Below are 19,392 nucleotides of genomic sequence, written 5' to 3' on the forward strand. Positions count from 1 at the left end.
ACAGTGATATTCAAAACTGAAGGATGAAAGTAACTTTCACATGTTGTGTCACTGCCAAATAATCTAGCTCGATAAAACTTGGACCATATGTAGAAAACACTGCCACAGTAAAGTATAGAAGGTAACTGAAAGAACTGTGCAATGAGACGAACAGAAATGAAACTTTCATTCAAAGGCTATAATTACACTGAAGTCGTGGTGATTTATGATGGCCCCCTGGACATCAAAAAAGGTGGTGTGTGATTTGTAATACAGTGTGCTCCCATGCTGGCCACGAAGTTGATAAGGAGTTCTTGTGGTAGAAAGTTCTGTTCCTCCACCAGTGGAGTAGACAACCGATAGATGGTTGTTAGTGCCTGCGTCCCACATGTGCTTGATGGGATTTAAGTCAGGGGAATTGGAAAGCTAACCCATTCACCAAATTTCCTCTCCTTCCAAGAGATCCTCTGCCTGTGCAGTTTGATTGGCTCACAAATTGTCATTCATAAAAATTAAGTTGGGGCCGAATGCACTTGTGAAAAGATGCACAAGGGGAGGAGTACAGTGTCACAATAATGATGACCAGAGATGTACCATGTTCAAAGAAGGTGAGCACTCACACGTAACATTATGCCTCCCCACACCATAACTGCTGAACCACCAAAACTATCATGCTCGACAATGTTCTTGGGTGCATTATATATCCTCATATTGCGAGAGGTGGAAACATTTAACACACAAAAGAACTCGCTGAACAATATTGTTGTGGTCGTCCAGTTGTTATGGTGTGTGGGAGGCATTCACCAGTCAATGTTATCATGACACTGTAATCCTTTCTCATGTGTGTCTTTCAGGTGTGCAGTTGGTCTCGACTTCTCTTTTATGGGTGACAATGTACAGCCACATTGAACAACACAGGTGGAGGAGCTCTTGGAATGAGATGATATTTTTTGAATTGAGTGGCCTGCCTATTCCTCCTATTGGGGAAATGTATTGTAGTGTGTCCGCATGCACCAGTGACCATCTAGAAATTGTGAACCATGCTAGTGGAAGAACAGAATGGCCTACCATAGTAACACCATATCAACTTTGTGGCCAGCATGGTGGAAGCACATTTCAGAGCATACACTGCTGTCCAAGGTGATCACACACCCTATTAAGAACAAGATTCCGCCATTTGTAATGTACAGGGTGCCATCATAAATTATTGTGACTTCAGTGTAATTATTGTCTTTGAATGAAAGTGCCGTTCTGTTTCTTTTATTGAGTATTCCTTTCACTTGCAATTTGTACTCAACTGTAGCAGTCTTTTCTGTGAATGGCCTAAGTTTCATTGAGTTACATTCCTTGGCAGTGACACATCATGTGGAAATTACTTTCATCTGTAAGTTTTGCACAGCAGTGCATTTATGTACTAGTTTCATAACAACACTACAGTCAGATTTGCCAGAGGTCAAACTCCATTATAAAATAATTTTTCTGGGAAAGTGCTATAAACATTAAATGTTTTCTTGCGAGGCTTGAATTGTAAAATGGCAGTTATCTGTTGTTTTTTACTGGCGTTAATTTATATTTACCTTCCGAGCTGTATTGAAATATTTTGTATTCAGAAATTTTAAAAGGCTCATTGTTTATTGAGTTCATATTTATCTTAAACACCAGCTTGAAGTACTTTTTGAAGTTTCTGAACATGTTCTGTATGACTGGAGCAACAGAGAAAACATTGCTGTCTTCGTAATCACTGAAAGCAATTCCTCATTAGTATGAAGGATGCATAAAACCTGTTTTTTTTTCTCCACAATGCCACAATTCCCATCATATGGTAAGAAAAAGTGGCCTCATTCAGGAAGTAGTGCGAAATTTTGTGAAATTTTCCACTTGATATAAAGCTAAACAGATAGTGCATCACTGTACTGTTTTTGTTTTATAAATCACAGTTGTCTGAAAATAATCAAATGAAACTACTTTCCTTAGGTACCATTGTAAGCCAGATATAACCTCATCAGTGGCCGTTTGGCATCACCTTCTGTTTACATGAACATCTGTGCTTCATATAATTTGCAGCGGTATATATCAGAGTCATACATTTAAAATTGCCTGCAGAATCCAAGATTAATTTTCTAAAGAATCAAACTCTTCATAAGTATCACTTTTTGGTCTTCCAAATGAAATATTGAAGTTAACATTGAAATACCTATGATGGTAAAAATCATAGCTTGCTCTTCTTTTTACAACTTTCAGCTTTCAAATCGTTAAGTGCATCAGGCCCATGTTACTGTAAGTAGGCTACAATGTGTACTTTTATTTATCACTGAGCTTTAGTGGCAAATAAACCTTTTTGAGATTATCTTTCTTTCTGTTTTGCACTCTTTCCGTTGTTTGTGGTGTCTCACATTTACAAATCACTTTCACTGACCCAGTTGCGCTTGATGCTGTGCTTTTACCTGGAATCTACTGGATAACTAGTATCACTCTGCCTGTAGGTCATGAAGTTTGATCATTGCACACTGAAAAGTGTAAATAACTTTGCATGCCATAATTCGTTTTTGACCAAAATAGACTTCACAGGTTTTTACACCAAGCCCCTTAATTGAAACCTGATATCATATGTATTTCTTACATGTTTTTCAGAGGCTAGCTGTGTACAAGAAATGGCAGTAATGCTAGCATGCCTGAAGCAAAATGAGTTTGATCAGGCAATGTGCTCCAGTGAAATTAAAATTTTCCAAGATTGTGTGAAGGAATACGATGTAAGTAATAATTTTTGTTATTCCTTTCAGTTATTGTGTAATATATGTGAAGATGATATTGCTGTGTGAGATAGTAATTTTTTGGTGAAATATGATGCTTTCTTTTGAGGGACAGTATTTTTATGTTAATGAAAGTATGGCAGGAGTTTTAACTTTGCATCATGCTTATCAGCAGTAAATATTACATGTTTAGCACCAGTAACATGTTTAATGACTTCTATCTTATGACACTAGAAATATACTGTGGTGTGTTCCCAAATACTGTACATATAAGTTGTGGAGTAAAATTTAGATACCAAAAAAAAGTGATAGCTAAATTTACTTTTCTCACTGAAATGAAGTATTGACTTAGAACAGATGTCAGTTTTGATGTCATAAGTCTCCTTTTGCAAATACAAAGATCAAAATGGAGGAACGTTATGTTAGGAAGTTGTAGTATAGAGAAAACCATCACTCCTGAGAGGTGCTGGGACAGGAATTGTGCAGTGCAATACATGCAACATTATTTAAATAGAACACTCATGATATATTAGACAGTGTTCCTTACCAGTAGACATTTCTGAATGTTTCAGTTCAAGCAGAATTACCTGCTCTGGCAAATGTTTGCATTTGAGTCACAGTTCACAATAAGTCATGAATGTTCGGCAAGGTGAACACTCCATTTGATGAAAACTTCATACCACCTTTAAGTTCCTTTAAATTAATTACACTGCAGTCTATGGAAAATGGATGGCAAGTTATAAAGAACAGATTGCAGTTTGTCAGACACATGGTAATTACAGAATGTAAATACAGCACATCATACATTTAGAACAATGTAAAGCTGACAATGTCTTTTGCAAAGAACATTTCTATCTACATTGAAACACCAATGTGATTTGTAGAAATTGGTGCTGTCACAATGAAAATAGATTTTCCTGTAAACAGTATAAATGTAACTCACAGTACATTTATTGATCAACCAAATTTCAATGCTACTTGTATCCCTTCCTGATTGTGTTAAACCTGTATTTGATGAACACTTTGAAAGCCATCATAGCTCTTCCATGCACTTGTCAGAGGACTGCTTGCTACTTTATGAAAGATATTCATTTACTCCATGTTAATTAGTGTACTCAAATGAAATATGTGTGTGGAATATTGTATCATTGTCATAAATTTTATTATAAACACAACACATCACTTTTGAGTCCATCATTTTGAGATTATAAATTGCTTGTGATACTCTTGTGATGCTGGACAGTCTTGGGTGGAATATGAATAATGTGAGGAGTCAAGGTAACCACTCACCATATGTTTGAGGTGCTGATCACTCAAGAAGTGCATAAATTAGACTGAAAATGTTGCTGAACTTTTTCTGTGGAGTTAACTAATACAAAATACATGTACACATGACAGCTACATCATTCTAATACTGCAGCTCAACTGCGAAGAAGGATGAGGAGAGAGATAAGTAGACAGCAAGGGGAAGGGAATGGTGAAGCAAAGATGACCAAGAAAGAGTTGTGTGTGGCACACAACAAATTGGAGGAGTGCCCAGGTGGTCTTCTGTCACCCATACAACCTACAAAATATTCTGGTCCAGAAACTTCCGGGCAGATTAAAACTATGCCAGATCGAGACTTGAACTCAGGAGCTTTGCCTTTCGCAGGCAATTGCTGTACTGACTGAGCTATCTGAGGCACTCCTAGAAGAAATTATATTGCAGAGACATGGGTTAGCCACAGCCCAGGGATGTTTTGCAGAATGAAAATTTCACTGTGGAGTGGCGTGTGCACCAATATGAAACTTCTTGGCAGATTAAAACTGTGTGCTGTACTGAGCTTGAAGCTAGTCTCGTTCTGGTGCAGTTTTAATTTGCTGGGATGTTTCATATCAGTGCCCTCTCCACTGCAAAGTGAAACTTTGGTTCTGTTCTGCCCACCATATTCCACTCATTCTCCTAATCCGTTTCCATATGGGTCATACCCTTGTACCAGCTCTACTCTACACACCAACTCAGCACATCCCGTTCCAGACTTGTCACAAGCATACCCTACCCTATCAGAGGCAGGACCACCTGTGAAAGCAGGTACATCATATACCAGCAGGTTATTTTACAAAGACTTTTATGTGGTCATAAACACCAACCAGTAATCCACCTGAATGAATGGTCACTGCAAACCTGTGGCCAAGAGCAGAGTTGTTCATTTGGTGGCAGCCCATGCTAATGCCCGACTGTTTCACAATCTTTGCCATCTGAATTCCCTTCCCCCTTCTCTCTAACCCCCAATACCAGCTTCTCTGAATTGCATAGATGGGGGTCCCATTGCAAGACAACCTTTGATCCTGTATCCCTCCCAGTCTAAATTTACAGCACCCCTGGCTCACACCCTTCTCCACCCTTGCTCCTGTGCCTCCCATTTCACCCTATTAGTTTACACTCACACTTTCTTCTGTACTGTCTCCCTCTTCCTCTGTTCCATCCCACTCCCTTCCCAACTCACTCCTCAACTTCATTGTGTGTACACACTGCTACTACTACTGCATGTGGCAGGGCAAGCCCACTTCTGCCACATTGCTGTCCTGCTCCCATGCTGCTTCTTCCTCCCAGCCCTCAGCTACCCTTCCCTCCACTCAAATATCCCCCGAGACAGCGCTTCACTCCAGTTGTACTGCAGCGCCGGACCAATGTAAAAAGCTGGGACAAAGTGGGTGTGTATTAGTGTTTTTCGTATTGGTTAGTCCCAAAGCAGGACATTGAAAGCTAAGCAATGTTTTTAGTGTTGTTTATATGCCGGTCGACCAGACAACACTCAACTAGTCATCATTTCAACCTTCCTTGGGTATTAATAACCATTCTTTTTAGCACTTAAAAAATCCACCACACAGCCTGTAAACAGGAACCATATTGGCATAGTCTGCATGTAAATTGAATATTATTGAATCACTGTGGGTAACTTAAAACTGAAGTCAAGTATCAAGTTCCCAAGTGTTGGTCTCCTAAACACATAAATACTTCTGAAGTGCTGGACCAATTTCAATAACCTGTTACTCCAAGTCAATTGAAAATATGACAAATTTCTGTGTTGGAATGATTCTGAAAGTCCTGGACTGAATAGAAATAATAACTATACTCATCTTTTAATTGATGCATTTAGAATTCAACAGGCTGAAGAGTGAAAATGGTGCTGAGCTTGTCGTAACACAACTACTCACATTTATACTGTATTATTCGACCTGTTTACTCTAAGTCATCACCTGTCCTCTGTTCTCCCTGATTGATGTTAGTTACGCTTTTTCTTTTTTTTCTGTCAGTGGGTTTTGAGGTTTAAGTAATTTTTTCTTGGCGTTTTCTTGTTCTATAAAGGGCAGTCATATGAAAACTGAACACTCACTGTAGTACACAGTCCATGCAACAGATGGCTCCACTATTGTTACTTTTGATACTGTCACCACTGTGGTAGGGGAACAGCATAGTTCCACATCACAGGTGCACGCAGTTTTTGTGTTATGACCTTGATTGTTGGTGGACTGGTCTAATATGTTCACCAAGCTATTGACGTAGGGGCACACAAAGAAGGGTAGAGAAGTGTGGCTATTTTCTGGTGGCTGGGGGTGCTGGAGTACACAAAATTCATTCCTGCATGTCTGCTGTATATGGTGAATGTGGCATGTTCCTGATAGGTGTACATGAGTTGAAAAGGAGACACCGGGAAGGGCATACATCACTCCAAGGTTCTCTGTGCCCAAGGAAAGCCCCTTTGAGCCATTACTCCTGGTGTGATGTGGTGGATTGATGCCCTTATCCAGGGAGACTGACAAATCACAGAGGGTGAAATTCATGTTTAGGTCAGCATTATCCAACGCTCCTTGCATGCCATCATCAAAGACCATTACTGCAAAATTTGTGTGCAGTGGATGTCGCATTACCTGACTGAGGGACAGAATATGGACAGTATCAGTCTGAGTCATCTGCTATGGTGCCATGGGGACGGGCATGCATTTCTTTCCTGTCTCACCACAGGGGACAAAACATGATGTCACCATTTCGATCCCAAGTGCAAATGGCAAATCCAGCAGTGGAAACATTCCACATCTCCCCACCAAAGAAGTCATAAGCCGTTCACACTAGTTCTGATAAGGTTATGATGACCTTCTTTATTGACTGCAGGGGACTTTTGCTCTTCGATTTCCTTGAGCATGAAACTGCAATCAATGTGCAGCACCATGAAGACACTTTGTAGAAACTGTGATAAGTTGTGAAGTCAGAAGGCCCAGGAACGCTGTTGGATGGAATAATCCTTTCGCAAAATAACACCTGTCTCCACACTGACAGTTGGACAGAGGCTACGTTTCAGTGATTTGGTTAGGGAACACTGCAGCATCCTCCATAAGCCTGGATCCTTCATTGTATGATTGTCATGTCTTTGGCAGCCTGAAAAAGACTTGTAAGGATGTCAGGTTTAGTCATGCGAGGAAGTGCAAGAGTGGGTGTGGTTGTGGATCCATCAGCAGCCTACTGCATTCTACAGAACAGGAATTGACTGTCTCATCTCCCAGTGAGATAAATGTCTTAACATGTGTGATGATTACTGCTGAATGGCGCCATTCCATGATCCCAGTGTGACAGGTGTCCAGTTTTTATTTGTGTGCCCCTCATACTTTCCACATTACCCATCTCCACAATGAAGGTAACTAATAGTGTGACTTTCAGCGCGGAGGGAATAGGTTTGAATCCTGTTAGTGGAAGAAATTTTTACTGCCAGAATTTGACTAGCGAAGGTGTGGGGTAGTAGTAGTAGCAGTAGCAGCAGCTTTATTCATCTGTAGATGTCTTGTAGGACATAGGACATGTCTAAATATTTACAAGTTTAGACCAATTTAAAATAAGTCTAAAGAAATATCAGTAAATTACACTTGTTCTTCAGAGGCAAGCGGTGATAGAAATTCTTTACTAAAAGGATATTTGATTCCATTGTGTTGATCAGTTGCTTCTGGAAAGTACTTTAGAAACTAATCACTGAACTCAGTTAAATGATCCACAAGCAGACTTCAGTTTGTCACTCAACTGAATGCAATTATCTTCTAAAACCGTGTGAAGAGCAGGGAAAATGTAAAGTCGGCCTCCACAATAGTTTTTTCTTTCAGAAAGCTGAAATTTTGTTTTACAGTTGCAGAATGTTGGTCTGGTTACATTGAAAGGATACATTCAGTGAATTAAGTTTTTCAAAGAGGTCACAAAGATATGCCAGCTGCAGAACAAAGACACTATGTATAAACTTCTTAGAACTCAAATATTGCTCTTGAATAAGCTAAGCTTACACAATTGTGTAAAAGTGTTGTATTTCAAACAAGTACTTTTTGTCCCAAGAATTATTTTCCTGCAGAAAAGATCTTCATAAAATTTGTTGTCATGTATAAACCACATGTAACACATTAGATGTGCATTGTTGTGTATGACTATAGCTTCATCCTACTGAATAGTATAATCACCATTACCTTTGACTTTTTCAACCAATTGATCATGAATGTCAGCTTTATTGAGTATTTGATGATTAATAGTATTGTCTAACAAAGGCCCACTTGCCATTTACTTAGCAGCTGACTCACCTATCATAATACAGGGTGACAATTATTGAACGGTATGACAAAAAGGTAAATTATTTACAAACTACGGCATGTACACACTTGATTCGACATGTAAACATCACTACAGATATTCAGATTTAGGTTATGACATGCTCGACACGCCTGCCATCATTGACAATGATGTGGCACAGACGAATAGTGAAATTCTATATGACCCACTGAAGTGTCAGAACATTGATGTTGTCTATGACCTGAATGGCTGTTTCCAGTTCAGAAATGGTTTTGGGGTTATTTTTGTACACCTTGTCTTTAATATAGCCCCACAAAAATGAGTCACATGTGTTCAGATTTGGAGAATGTGGTGGCCAATCAGACCCATGCCAGTGGCCTCGGCTACCCTAGAGCCACCAAAGTGCTCGTCCAGGATGTCACTCTCTCTCCTACTTCGATGGGGTCGAGCTTTGTCTCGTAAGAACCACATCTTGTTGAAATCTGGGTCACTTTGGATAACGGGGATGAAATCATCTTTGAAAACCTTCATGTACTGCTTGGTACTCAAGCAATATCACATCAATTATTACGTGACTGGACATTGCACACCACACAGTCACCTGTTGAGGGTGAAGAGACTTCTCAATCATGAAATGTGGATTCTCAGTCCCCCAAATGTGCCAATTTTGCTTATTGACAAACACATACCAAAGAAAGTCGGATTCCTTGCGCTTACTAATTCCCATCAGGTCCTTCAGCCAACTGTGTAGTTTGAATGTCCTAACACAAACTGTTCAGAAGTTACACTGATTTATTTCATGTAGTTCAATAATTGTCACTCTGTTGATACTATGTCCAGAGCAACTAATAAAATAAGGTCTTCAGCTGTGATGAGAGGTTTCTTGCTCTTTGCTACATGGTAGGTGGTTTTGTAAGATGAAAGAAGAGCCTTTGTAGGAATCATCACTTGATCAGTGATTTTCTTTTTTCATTTCTTTTGACTTGTGGAAAAGTATTTTCTAAGTTTGTTTACCATGTTAATTGACTCAAAATGTCCTTTTATTTTATTAACACCCCTGCTTCCAGTAGCTAGGACTTTGAAATAAATGGCACGTTGTGGTCATTCATTTCCAACAGTAGTACACATGAAACTAAAATTCAAGTAACTGTCATCATACTTCCTTCAGTTTCATCTATTCATGTATTTATAGCTGAGTAATACATTTGAAATATCATGTTTTCTACATATATTTAAAATGATCTCCACACTGACAGAGAAACACAAATCACAGAAGACAAACAACTATTTAAAAAGTCTCCGATTGACAGAACCACCATTCAGACTGATTGTTTCTGTATAAAAACAAATGAGTCACATAGTAATATATGCATATCCGAAGACTCAGCACTTGCTTGCTAACACACTATATGGTACTACTAGTGCACATATTAATCACATTCCTCTTCTTAACACTGACATGCACTTTCTACTTCATTGACTAGCCAGCAGAATGCACAGCAAACTATTTCTACTAATCAACAAAGATTAGCAGTGTCTGTCCTGTCACTGAAGCTGAGTATTATAGGACTTACTTTGACTTTCTCCATGCTTCTCTTTTTCAATTTTCTCTGTTTTGCACCCAGAGAAAGAATCTGAGCTAAGAAATTAGGAGGAATGAGAATTTTTTGTATGCTACTGTTTGCGTAATTACTGAATTCTACAGTAGGTTTCTTTTTCTTTTGATTAAATTTGCAATCATAAAGTTTTAGTAATGTAGTAAATGAAAGTAATAACTTATAAAATTGCAGGCTGTATTATTAATACAATGGTCATAACTATAATTGGTATTCATGTGGCAAATAATTAAATTTAATTGAATCTGAAAAAATTGTTTCTGAATTTAAAAAAACTGTCAGAAAGAAGCCATGATTCCACCAACCAAAATAAGTTTCAGAGGCAGTCCCCATAACGTGCTATAACCTAAAGTGAAGAAATGTAAACATGTAGCAATTGTGGAATAAATAAGCTGGAATGCCAAAGAAAATAATTGATTCACAAAAGTGATTGTGGATAAGTGTGGCAGGTGTAAGGTCCTTCTAAATGGATTAGAGTTGGATTATATGCTAAAAATGGCTGTGTGTAAAATTTACATGGGTTTCTGAAGTTAGATGACACTCATTTCCATAATCATAAAAACTGCTGCAGAGGATCCCAGAATATGTAAAGTGGCCACTGAGAAATTTCATGAATTCTTGTTCTTAACTGCATGACTGATGGAGAAGGAACAATCTTCTCACATATATTTTGTTAGTGGATCTCTAGAACACATTAAATTTCTTACTTTCTCTGGTATTAGAAAAACTGAAATGTTAAGACATCAGTATATCAGAGTTGTTCATAAACTAAAATTCCAAAATTTTTCTTTGTCTTTATCCATCCCTTCCATCGAAGTCCCGGAAATGTTGTTCTTGTTTTTATTCTTGTCATTGTTGTCTCCAGTCTGAACACTGCTGTGATGAAGCTTCTCACATTAGTTTATCCTGTGCAAGCCTCTTCATCTCTACAGCACTCACATCAACTTTAACTTGTTTATTGTAATAATGCTTTGGCCTCTCTCATAATTTTTAGACCTCATGCTTCCCTCCAACATCAAATTGAATCCGATGCCTCAGGATGTGTCCTATCAACTGATACACCTTCTTTTGTCAAGTTGTGTCATAAATTTCTGTTCTTTCCAAGTTGATGCGACAACTTTTTATTGGTTATCTTACCTACCATTCAATTTTTCAGCATTCTTCTGTAACACAACATTTCAAACACTTCTGTTCTCTTCTTATCTGTGCAAATATGGAAACATAAACGAAGGAAAAAGCAGAAAGATTAGGATTTTGCTTCTCCCTGATGACTAGGTTACTAGAGATGAATTGCAAGCTAAGATAGGCAAAAGATAGAACAGGAAATGAACCATATTGTTTTTGAAAGGAATCTTTCTGATAATTGCCTTAATTGATTTATGGAAATCATGGAAAACTTAGTCTAGAAGCCGGATGAAGACAGGAATCTCATTCCCCAGAATACTAGTGTGGTACATTATCCATTGTACAACCTCTCGTCATTTGAAATGTACATATCTCATGTCCTTTCTTCGAATTTCTGTTGTTCAATAATGGTTTTGTCTGTCAAGATGGGGCTAGACTTTTTTGCATCTCGGGGCCTCAAACATATTGAAAATGCACAGTTCCTCATCCTCTGTCATGCCATCTTATTTTTATCTTGTATGGTCTGAATGCAAGGATTTGTTTCACTGTATAATGGAGTGAAATGTAAGAACTGGGAATGGCATGATGGAGAGAAGTGTGGAAAAAGGAATTTATGTTAGCTCTGTAGAAGGAAAACTCATATACATATTCATTCATTGCTTTTGTGTCTGTCAGCTATTCAACACTTAATCTACATGGTGAATGGTTACCTCCTCCTGTACGGGTAAATTTTACCACTGGAAGAATGAAATTGCTACATGATAATTGCAACATTTTGCAGATCTGTGACATAACATCATTTGTCAGGACCAAACACTTCATTAAAAAACCTATTTTCTATTACGTTGATGCTATTTTTTGCTAACTGTGTCACAAATGTTTTGAAGTATACAGAATAGCAAATCTAAAATAACATTATTTTGTGAAAAAAGTGAACAACAAAATAGTGCTTTTGAACACTATGTACACTCCTTATAAACCACATTCTTATTGCAATGACAAAAATTAAAATTAATGTTTTTGATGAAAATGTTCATGCAAATTTCAGTTTGTTTTATGTACAAGGTGTACAACTTTGCTTCCACCATTTGCCGATAGGTGGCGACAACGGTAAGTAGCGGTGGAAAGAAACAGATCGCAGATGTTAGGCAGTTAGCTTGGACCTCGGCCCACATAACCTTATTAAAACATTAGCCGATTTGTGACTGCATCATAAAGTTTTTCTTGACTGAAAAAGTCAGTTTACAAGCCTAATTCTCGTCATTTGTGGGAGGTGTTACTGTTTTATTTCAATATGAAGAAGACAACGGCTGAGTCTCATCGAATTCTCTCAAGTACATATGGTAAGGACGCTATTAGTGAAAGAATGTGTCGTGAGTGGTTTCAGTGCTTCAAGGATGGTGATTTTAACGTCATAGACCGGCATAGTGGTGAAAGAGAGAAAGTTTTCAAATATGCAGAATTGGAAACATTTCTGAGTAAAGACTTGTGTAAAACTCAAGAAGAATTGGCACAATTAGTGGGAGTGACTCAGCAAGCCATTTCAGAATGTCTCAAGGCTATGGGCATGATTCAGAATGAAGGGACTTGGGTCCCATGTGAGCTGAAACCTAGAGACGTTGAACGACATTTGTGTGTTTGTGAACAGTTGCTTCAGAGGCAAAAACGGAAGGGATTTATGCATTGCATTGTGACCAGGTACCAAAAATGGGTTCATTACAATAACCCTAAATGCAAAAAATCATGGAGATATCCCGACCATGCTTCCACGCAGATGGCCCAACCAAATATTCACGGCTCCAAGATCCAGGTCTGCATTTGATGAGACCAGCTCAGCATTGTGTACCATGAGGTGTTAAAACCAAGTTATCAAACACACATGCATCTGAGCAGAGTTTTAAAAGACAAACAGGCACAATATATAGCAAGAGGCATGATAAAGTGATTTTGCAGCACAACAACACTTGACCCTACATTGCAAAAGATGTCAAAATGGACTAGGAAACGTTAAAATGGGGAGTCCTACTCGCCCACCGAATTCTCCAAACATTGCTCCCTCTGACTATCACCTGTTTAGATCAGTGGGGCATGGCCTGGCTGACCAACGCTTCTGATCTCATGAAGATGTCACAAATTGGATCGATTCGTGGATCGCTTCAAAATATGAACAATTTTTTCAATGCGGGATTCGTACACTGCCCGAAAGATGGGAGAAAGTAGCGGCCAGCAATGGAAAATACTCTGAATGTTACATGTGTAACCAAATTGTAAAGCTACAAATGTTGGGGAAAAAGCAGCGGAAGCAAAGTTGTCCACCTTGTATTTATTTTTTTATTTAAAACCATGAACAGTTGCGATCTCCATGGCCATTATTTAGTGGCCTCAACGTAGTGTCAAACAACAAAGTACAATAGAATTAATCAAATCGTAATATCAAGTATTGTCAGTAATAATTCACATGCATAAATGTTCAAACACTTCCTTCACACTTCATAAAAGCAATGGATATCATAATGTAGTGTGAACTCATCCACTATCAAAATGCGAAGATGTTATGTAAATTAAATAATGTTGAAAGGCACCTTGTCAACAAACATCATAAATATATCATAGTAACTTAAACACTGTAAGAAGTCACTTACGGTCTAGCAAATCAACATATGAGGCAGTCTGTTCCAAAACTTGCCTTATCCATGATAATAAATTTTACAGGAGACACAAAAAACTAAAAACTTCTTAATGTCGACAGAAAATGAACTCTTTTTCCTGGTAGGAATGCATAATTTTAATAAATAAAGTCATGATTAATTGGGAATATAATTATTCCCATTGAGAAATTGGTTATGTTGCTGTATATCCGGGATTAGACAAGTTTTATTGCAGCACACTGCAAGTGCGTGGTTCATGTACTCAGGAATATACTTTTTTTGTGCATTTGTGATAGTGCTCATGCATTCAGTTTATACTCATTTATTAGAACTTAAAAAACACAGTTCATAGTAAACAGTAATGATTCTACATAATTATTCATAGAGCAGAATTCAAATAACTGAGTCTGTCAAATCCTCATGAGTTTCACAATATTCGTTGATTGTCTCTTCACAGGAGTAATTTGTTTCTCCAGTATTGGACACTAACAAATTCTTGTAGAAAGCCAGTTCTTCATTCACCTTCCACTGCAATCCAAAATGTTTTTGTAGCAAATGCTCTACATCCTTAATCTTGGCTGGGTTCAAGGGCACTCCTGAGGACACAACTTGTGGAACATCCATATTCGTCAAAAGTTTACCTTTCTTCATCACAGACCTTCCTGAACCACAGTCGACATTGTAATTCAGTTCTCCTTGTAGTATCACATTTCCTTCAGATGTTTTACACAATATGAACCGCTTTGCTGAAGAAAATTTGAAATGCCAGCTACTTGGTTTTTTTCATCATATTGTCAGCAGCCTTCTTCCAGTCTCTCACTGTGCGATCCACACCCAATTTAGGAATCTGAGCATGTGATGCAAAAATATCTTCATACTCTTTTGGGTTGCAAATTACTGGCCTGGTCCTAATGTCCTTCTCTATTTGTCCAAATACTCTGTCCGATGGCAGAAAGGAGTGTCCTGGAATGGGAAATATCAGTTCACTACACTTCACATTTGGGGGACTCACTTTTGACAGAAAATAGCAGCACATCATTATCACTGTAGAGTTTCTATTCTGTCCTCCACAGCCATCAGCACAAAGTCGTTCTATATATCACATTTAGAAAGTCCGTCAAATATTGCAGAGGATATCTCATTTGATCCCTTGTTGTATTCATGTTCCATCCACGTATATGTGAAAACATTTTGTATTGTCAATTCAGTATGTGAATGGCCCATCACAACTGTAAAATTATAGGTGTCTATCTGACGACTGTATTAGGCAATTTGATCCGGTATTTTAGGATTAACCAGATTTTTCTGACAGTCAAATGACATTGTGAGCACACCATCCCTTTTTTCTTGCAGCTTTGCCTAAAAAGCTTTAGCTTTTGACTTATGAATACTAAACTGAATAATCATCAAATTCTTTTCTGACATAACCTTTGCATGCTCAATTTTTCCCTTAAGGTCAATGCACGTAGAACATGCATCTTTTACAGGTGAACCAAAACCGATGTTGTAACCTGTTGCGAAAATGTTGTGAAAGAACCATCGCTTCATGCTCATATCATGATATACCTCTGCATTATACATACTGTGTAACTTTGCAATGCTTAAGTTTCCGGGAAGATATTTTCTTTGCAACGATTTTCCTCAGCAATAGTGACTTTCACAGCACTTCAAACGTTCAATAAAAGACTTTACAGATTGTCTCTTTGCATCGTATCGTGGCCTGTCTCTAGCACCACCTCTTTTCTCTTCAGGCATTTCACTGGTTTGGTAGTGATTTCTGGCAATTCTCTGAATTATATCTTTACTGACATGTAAAATATTGAGAAATGTTTTTTGGCACACTTTTACTTGAAATTTATCAGTATTAGCAAGTTTAACAAAGTACTCAATAGCAACATTCTTCCTACTGCTAACTTCTTTTGCACATCTGTCTCTTTTAGGCTTTTCTGCTCTCAGATATTTCAGTATAAAAGTGTCTTGCTCAACTTTATTGGGAGAGCTGTAGAAGTTTTTATGGAACTGTTGAATGTCTAACATTCTTAATTTCCTGCATTTGTACATTGGTCCATTATGACTGCATTGTGGATATTGTGGTGGTTTCATTGGCCCATGCCTGTAACAATAAAAACAATGGCCTGAAAATAGCTCCTGATGTAAATGGGACATGAAGAGGACATTAATAATAAAAGCCCTACGTGATGTTTGATTAAATCAGAGGAATATAATATTGTTACATTACCATTTTGCAGTGGCAGCTGCTGTGTAAGAGCGCAAGAGCATGTGAACACCCAAAGTTTTGACACCTTGTGGATGTAGTAGTTATTAAATTCTTTGAATACTGTTAAATGTAACACAGAGTTTACGTAAATGCCACTAGATGGCAGCACATTACGACAGACATTTGCAAGACGTATGTTCCCATTTGATTGACATAAATCCTGCTAGATGGTAGCACACTCCTCAAATATGCGAATAATTATTTTTACCACCATTATTACCACTATTATTATTCTCAGTGATTGTAGCTGTATAAATTTGTTCAGACCATCATCATAACTGTTACAGAAAATGCTATTTCGCACTTTGAGGTTTATCTGAATCAAAAAATTTGTATGGAGTAAATGTTGGGGCGATCTACTACAGATTATAAAGCCCTGAGAGTTTTGAAACTGCTCGTCACCATAAATTAAAAAAAATATCTGCACAAACAATCTATTGTATTACTAAATATTTGTGAACACATAAAATTTATTTTCAGCAGCCACCACCACCGTTTTGTTAACATTTATACATTCACTGATCATTGACACCAGAGCCTAAAGCAGTCATGTAAACACACTGCACAAATTTGACGTCTTTCTTACCATTTATATTTTTCCTTGGTTTTCTTCCATAAAGCATGATCATGTTTACAGCATCTTGCTTTGCCTTTTGAAGCTGGAGTAATTCTTTCTTCCATCGTAATCCTATTTTGTCACAAAGCTGCACACGTCTTCAGACTTTACTGACAACAGCTGTAAAAACGCGGGAAAAACATCGTGCGTATCCTTTGACTGGAATATGAAGAATTTCATTGGCTGGTAGGATAAGGCGACTATTGGAACGACACTTGGAGTAAATAAGGCACATTTTGGAATGATGACTGATTTTTAGCTAATGATTTCTACGGTAAAGAACAACTTTCGAGTGAGTATAGACTAATCAGTCAATGCACCGGGTACTGAAGAAAATTGGAGTAGGCTTCACTCATTTCGTAAAAAAAATTGGATAAGACCAGTTTTGGAACGGACCGCCTCATATGTCTCCTGTTGTCAAGCATCTTGAGAGGGCTGTTACACAGCAGAAATGTATTATGGATAAATGTAAAATTTTCTTAAAGCCCTCTCCAGCCAGGCCAATGTCCCATGTCACAATTTACCGGTAAATGACAAACAGCCAGGAAGCTTACATTGCACATAGCAGAACAAACCTGGAAGATTTCTGCCTCACCTCATGCAAGTGAGAGGCCTGAATCATAAACTCAGCAACATGGCCTCTCCAAGCAGAAAGCATAATGTCATTTTAACAGCACAGCTGAATCTCACATGAGAGAGTCGTTCATAAATCACAAAAATGCAGAAATAATAAACACGGGAAACATCACCCAAAAAAGAGACTGTTAAACACAAAAGGCATACATCATCCGGTGCAAGCCATTCCTAATAGAAGGGAATAGAATGCTGCTTGTTAGGTAGAACACAGTGCAAGGAACATAACTTTTTAGTAGCCTTGGTTGCACATGTCGGTCGATCTGGATCTCTTAGGCAGGAAGAGGCTTAGGTCTCTACAATACAGGTTATGTGGAGCTGATGACAATGACATGAAATCATTAGGGACAACACAGCTCAACTGTATCACTGGAACAAAGATTTTTGGAGAGTACTTGAAAGGGTTACTGAATGTTGATGTAGGTTATCTTACAATTCTCGGACTAAACTTTCATGATAAACATCATGCCAGAATTGATCTTTTGTGGTATACAATTGAACCCAGTGGAACTTTGTTTCCACTGGAAACAACAATTGCAAGTGAGACAATGCCGCAAGGGGCACCAATTGTGAAGGTGTTACCGACTGAGCTGCAAACATGTATACTAAAGTTTGGTTCCCATGATAGTGGACCACCAGGTACAGTAAAGCTGCTTTGTATTCCTGTAGGTACTGATGTACTACAAGAAGTGTTGAGTGTGGTAGGACCACTACAGAGTAATGAAGAGTTAGGTAAAATGCATTGTTTGTTGTGCAGACGCATGACATGCATTAGTAATATAAGCAGAGAGTATATAGTTCCTGTTAGCCCAGATAATTTTGGCATGGACAAGGTCAGTGTGCCAAATTGATGATTGCTAATTTAGATCTTCTGGATGAAAAAGGTATTGAGAGGCCATGAGACCACCAGTCACAAGCAAACTTTTTACGGATCTGTATTATGTAAGAAAGTGAATCACCTGCAAGGAAGTGATTGACAGTTGATGGAACCTTTGTTACTGCAATGTCTCTATTTGCTTAACACAAACAGTCCTTCACCAGTGATGCCTGTTAAGCATCGTCATATACCCACAGGTAACAATGCTCCAGTCTATAGGAAACCATACCATGTGCTGAAGTTTATACAATTATTGATAGAAAAATTTATTGATCAGCGACAGACAGAAGAAATAATAGAACATTGTGAGTGTCCATGGAGTGAAAGTGTCACCATTGTCCTGAAGGAACCACCAGATGGTACTAAGAAGTACATGTTCTGTTACAGTTACTGATATTTGAATGCCAAAACATGCACTGACACATATCCTATCCGCAATATTCTGGAGACATTGGACAGTCTGGGGCAAAGCAGATACTTTTTGACAAAGGGGTCTAAGAAGCGGGTATCACCATCCAGAAGTACTTCCAGAACATGGGCCAAAAACTCCTGACATGACACCATCAAGTCATTACCAGTATCACGGAATGCCATTTGGATTTAAAAATGCAGCAGCTACATTTCAAAGACTGTTGGATGGCATACTCCATCATTTGAAACCTAAAATTATATGATATTCTTAGACAACAGCATTGAATTTTCAATAGATGTAGAAGAACATGTCAAGCATTTGGAAGAAGTATTTAACAGACCATACCCAGCACATCTGACCCTCAACATGGATAATTGCCATTTTCACAAACAAAAGTTGAAAAAGCAAACTATCATCAGATCCAGTGTAGATATTCTCGGATTACAAAAAATAATTCATCCTTTCTTGTGATGATCTTAATAGTGTTTTTGGGTGCGTTCTCAGTTAAAATGTAGATGGTAAAGAACACCCTGTGGTTTACAAGACTAGACAACTCAACATTAGAACAACTTATTTAATGATAGCAAAGGAGATGCTAGCAGCGATTTATTGAATTACATACTTTGGCAGTTATGTGTGTGGCCAAAAGTACAAAATAGTAACAGACAATGCATTGCAAAACTGGTTATTAGGATTAAAAAAATGCCTGGAGTAGATTAACGAGATGGGGCACTCAAACTGAGTGAATTTGATTATTAAGTAATTCATAAATCAAGAAAGAAGCTTACAGATAGAGGCGCATTGAGCAGAAAAACAGGTGTACTGCAAACAATAGATAAAAGTGCAGCTGACTGGTAGAAGGCACAAGCTTAGAGTA

At 38.1% G+C, this 19,392-nt stretch overlaps 1 protein-coding gene across 2 annotated transcripts in view; it reads left to right on the top strand.

Annotated features, from left to right (window-relative positions):
• Positions 1-19,392, top strand: part of LOC126364901 (coiled-coil-helix-coiled-coil-helix domain-containing protein 1) — a 70,347-nt gene that overhangs the window by 37,609 nt on the left and 13,346 nt on the right. For both annotated transcript variants that reach the window (XM_050008095.1, XM_050008096.1), the window contains exon 3: positions 2,611-2,729. In XM_050008095.1, the coding sequence (XP_049864052.1) occupies positions 2,611-2,729 (119 nt within the window). The remainder of the gene's footprint in view (positions 1-2,610; positions 2,730-19,392) is intronic.

This window comes from Schistocerca gregaria, chromosome 1, assembly GCF_023897955.1.
Source record: "Schistocerca gregaria isolate iqSchGreg1 chromosome 1, iqSchGreg1.2, whole genome shotgun sequence".
Taxonomy (NCBI): Eukaryota; Metazoa; Arthropoda; class Insecta; order Orthoptera; family Acrididae; genus Schistocerca; species Schistocerca gregaria.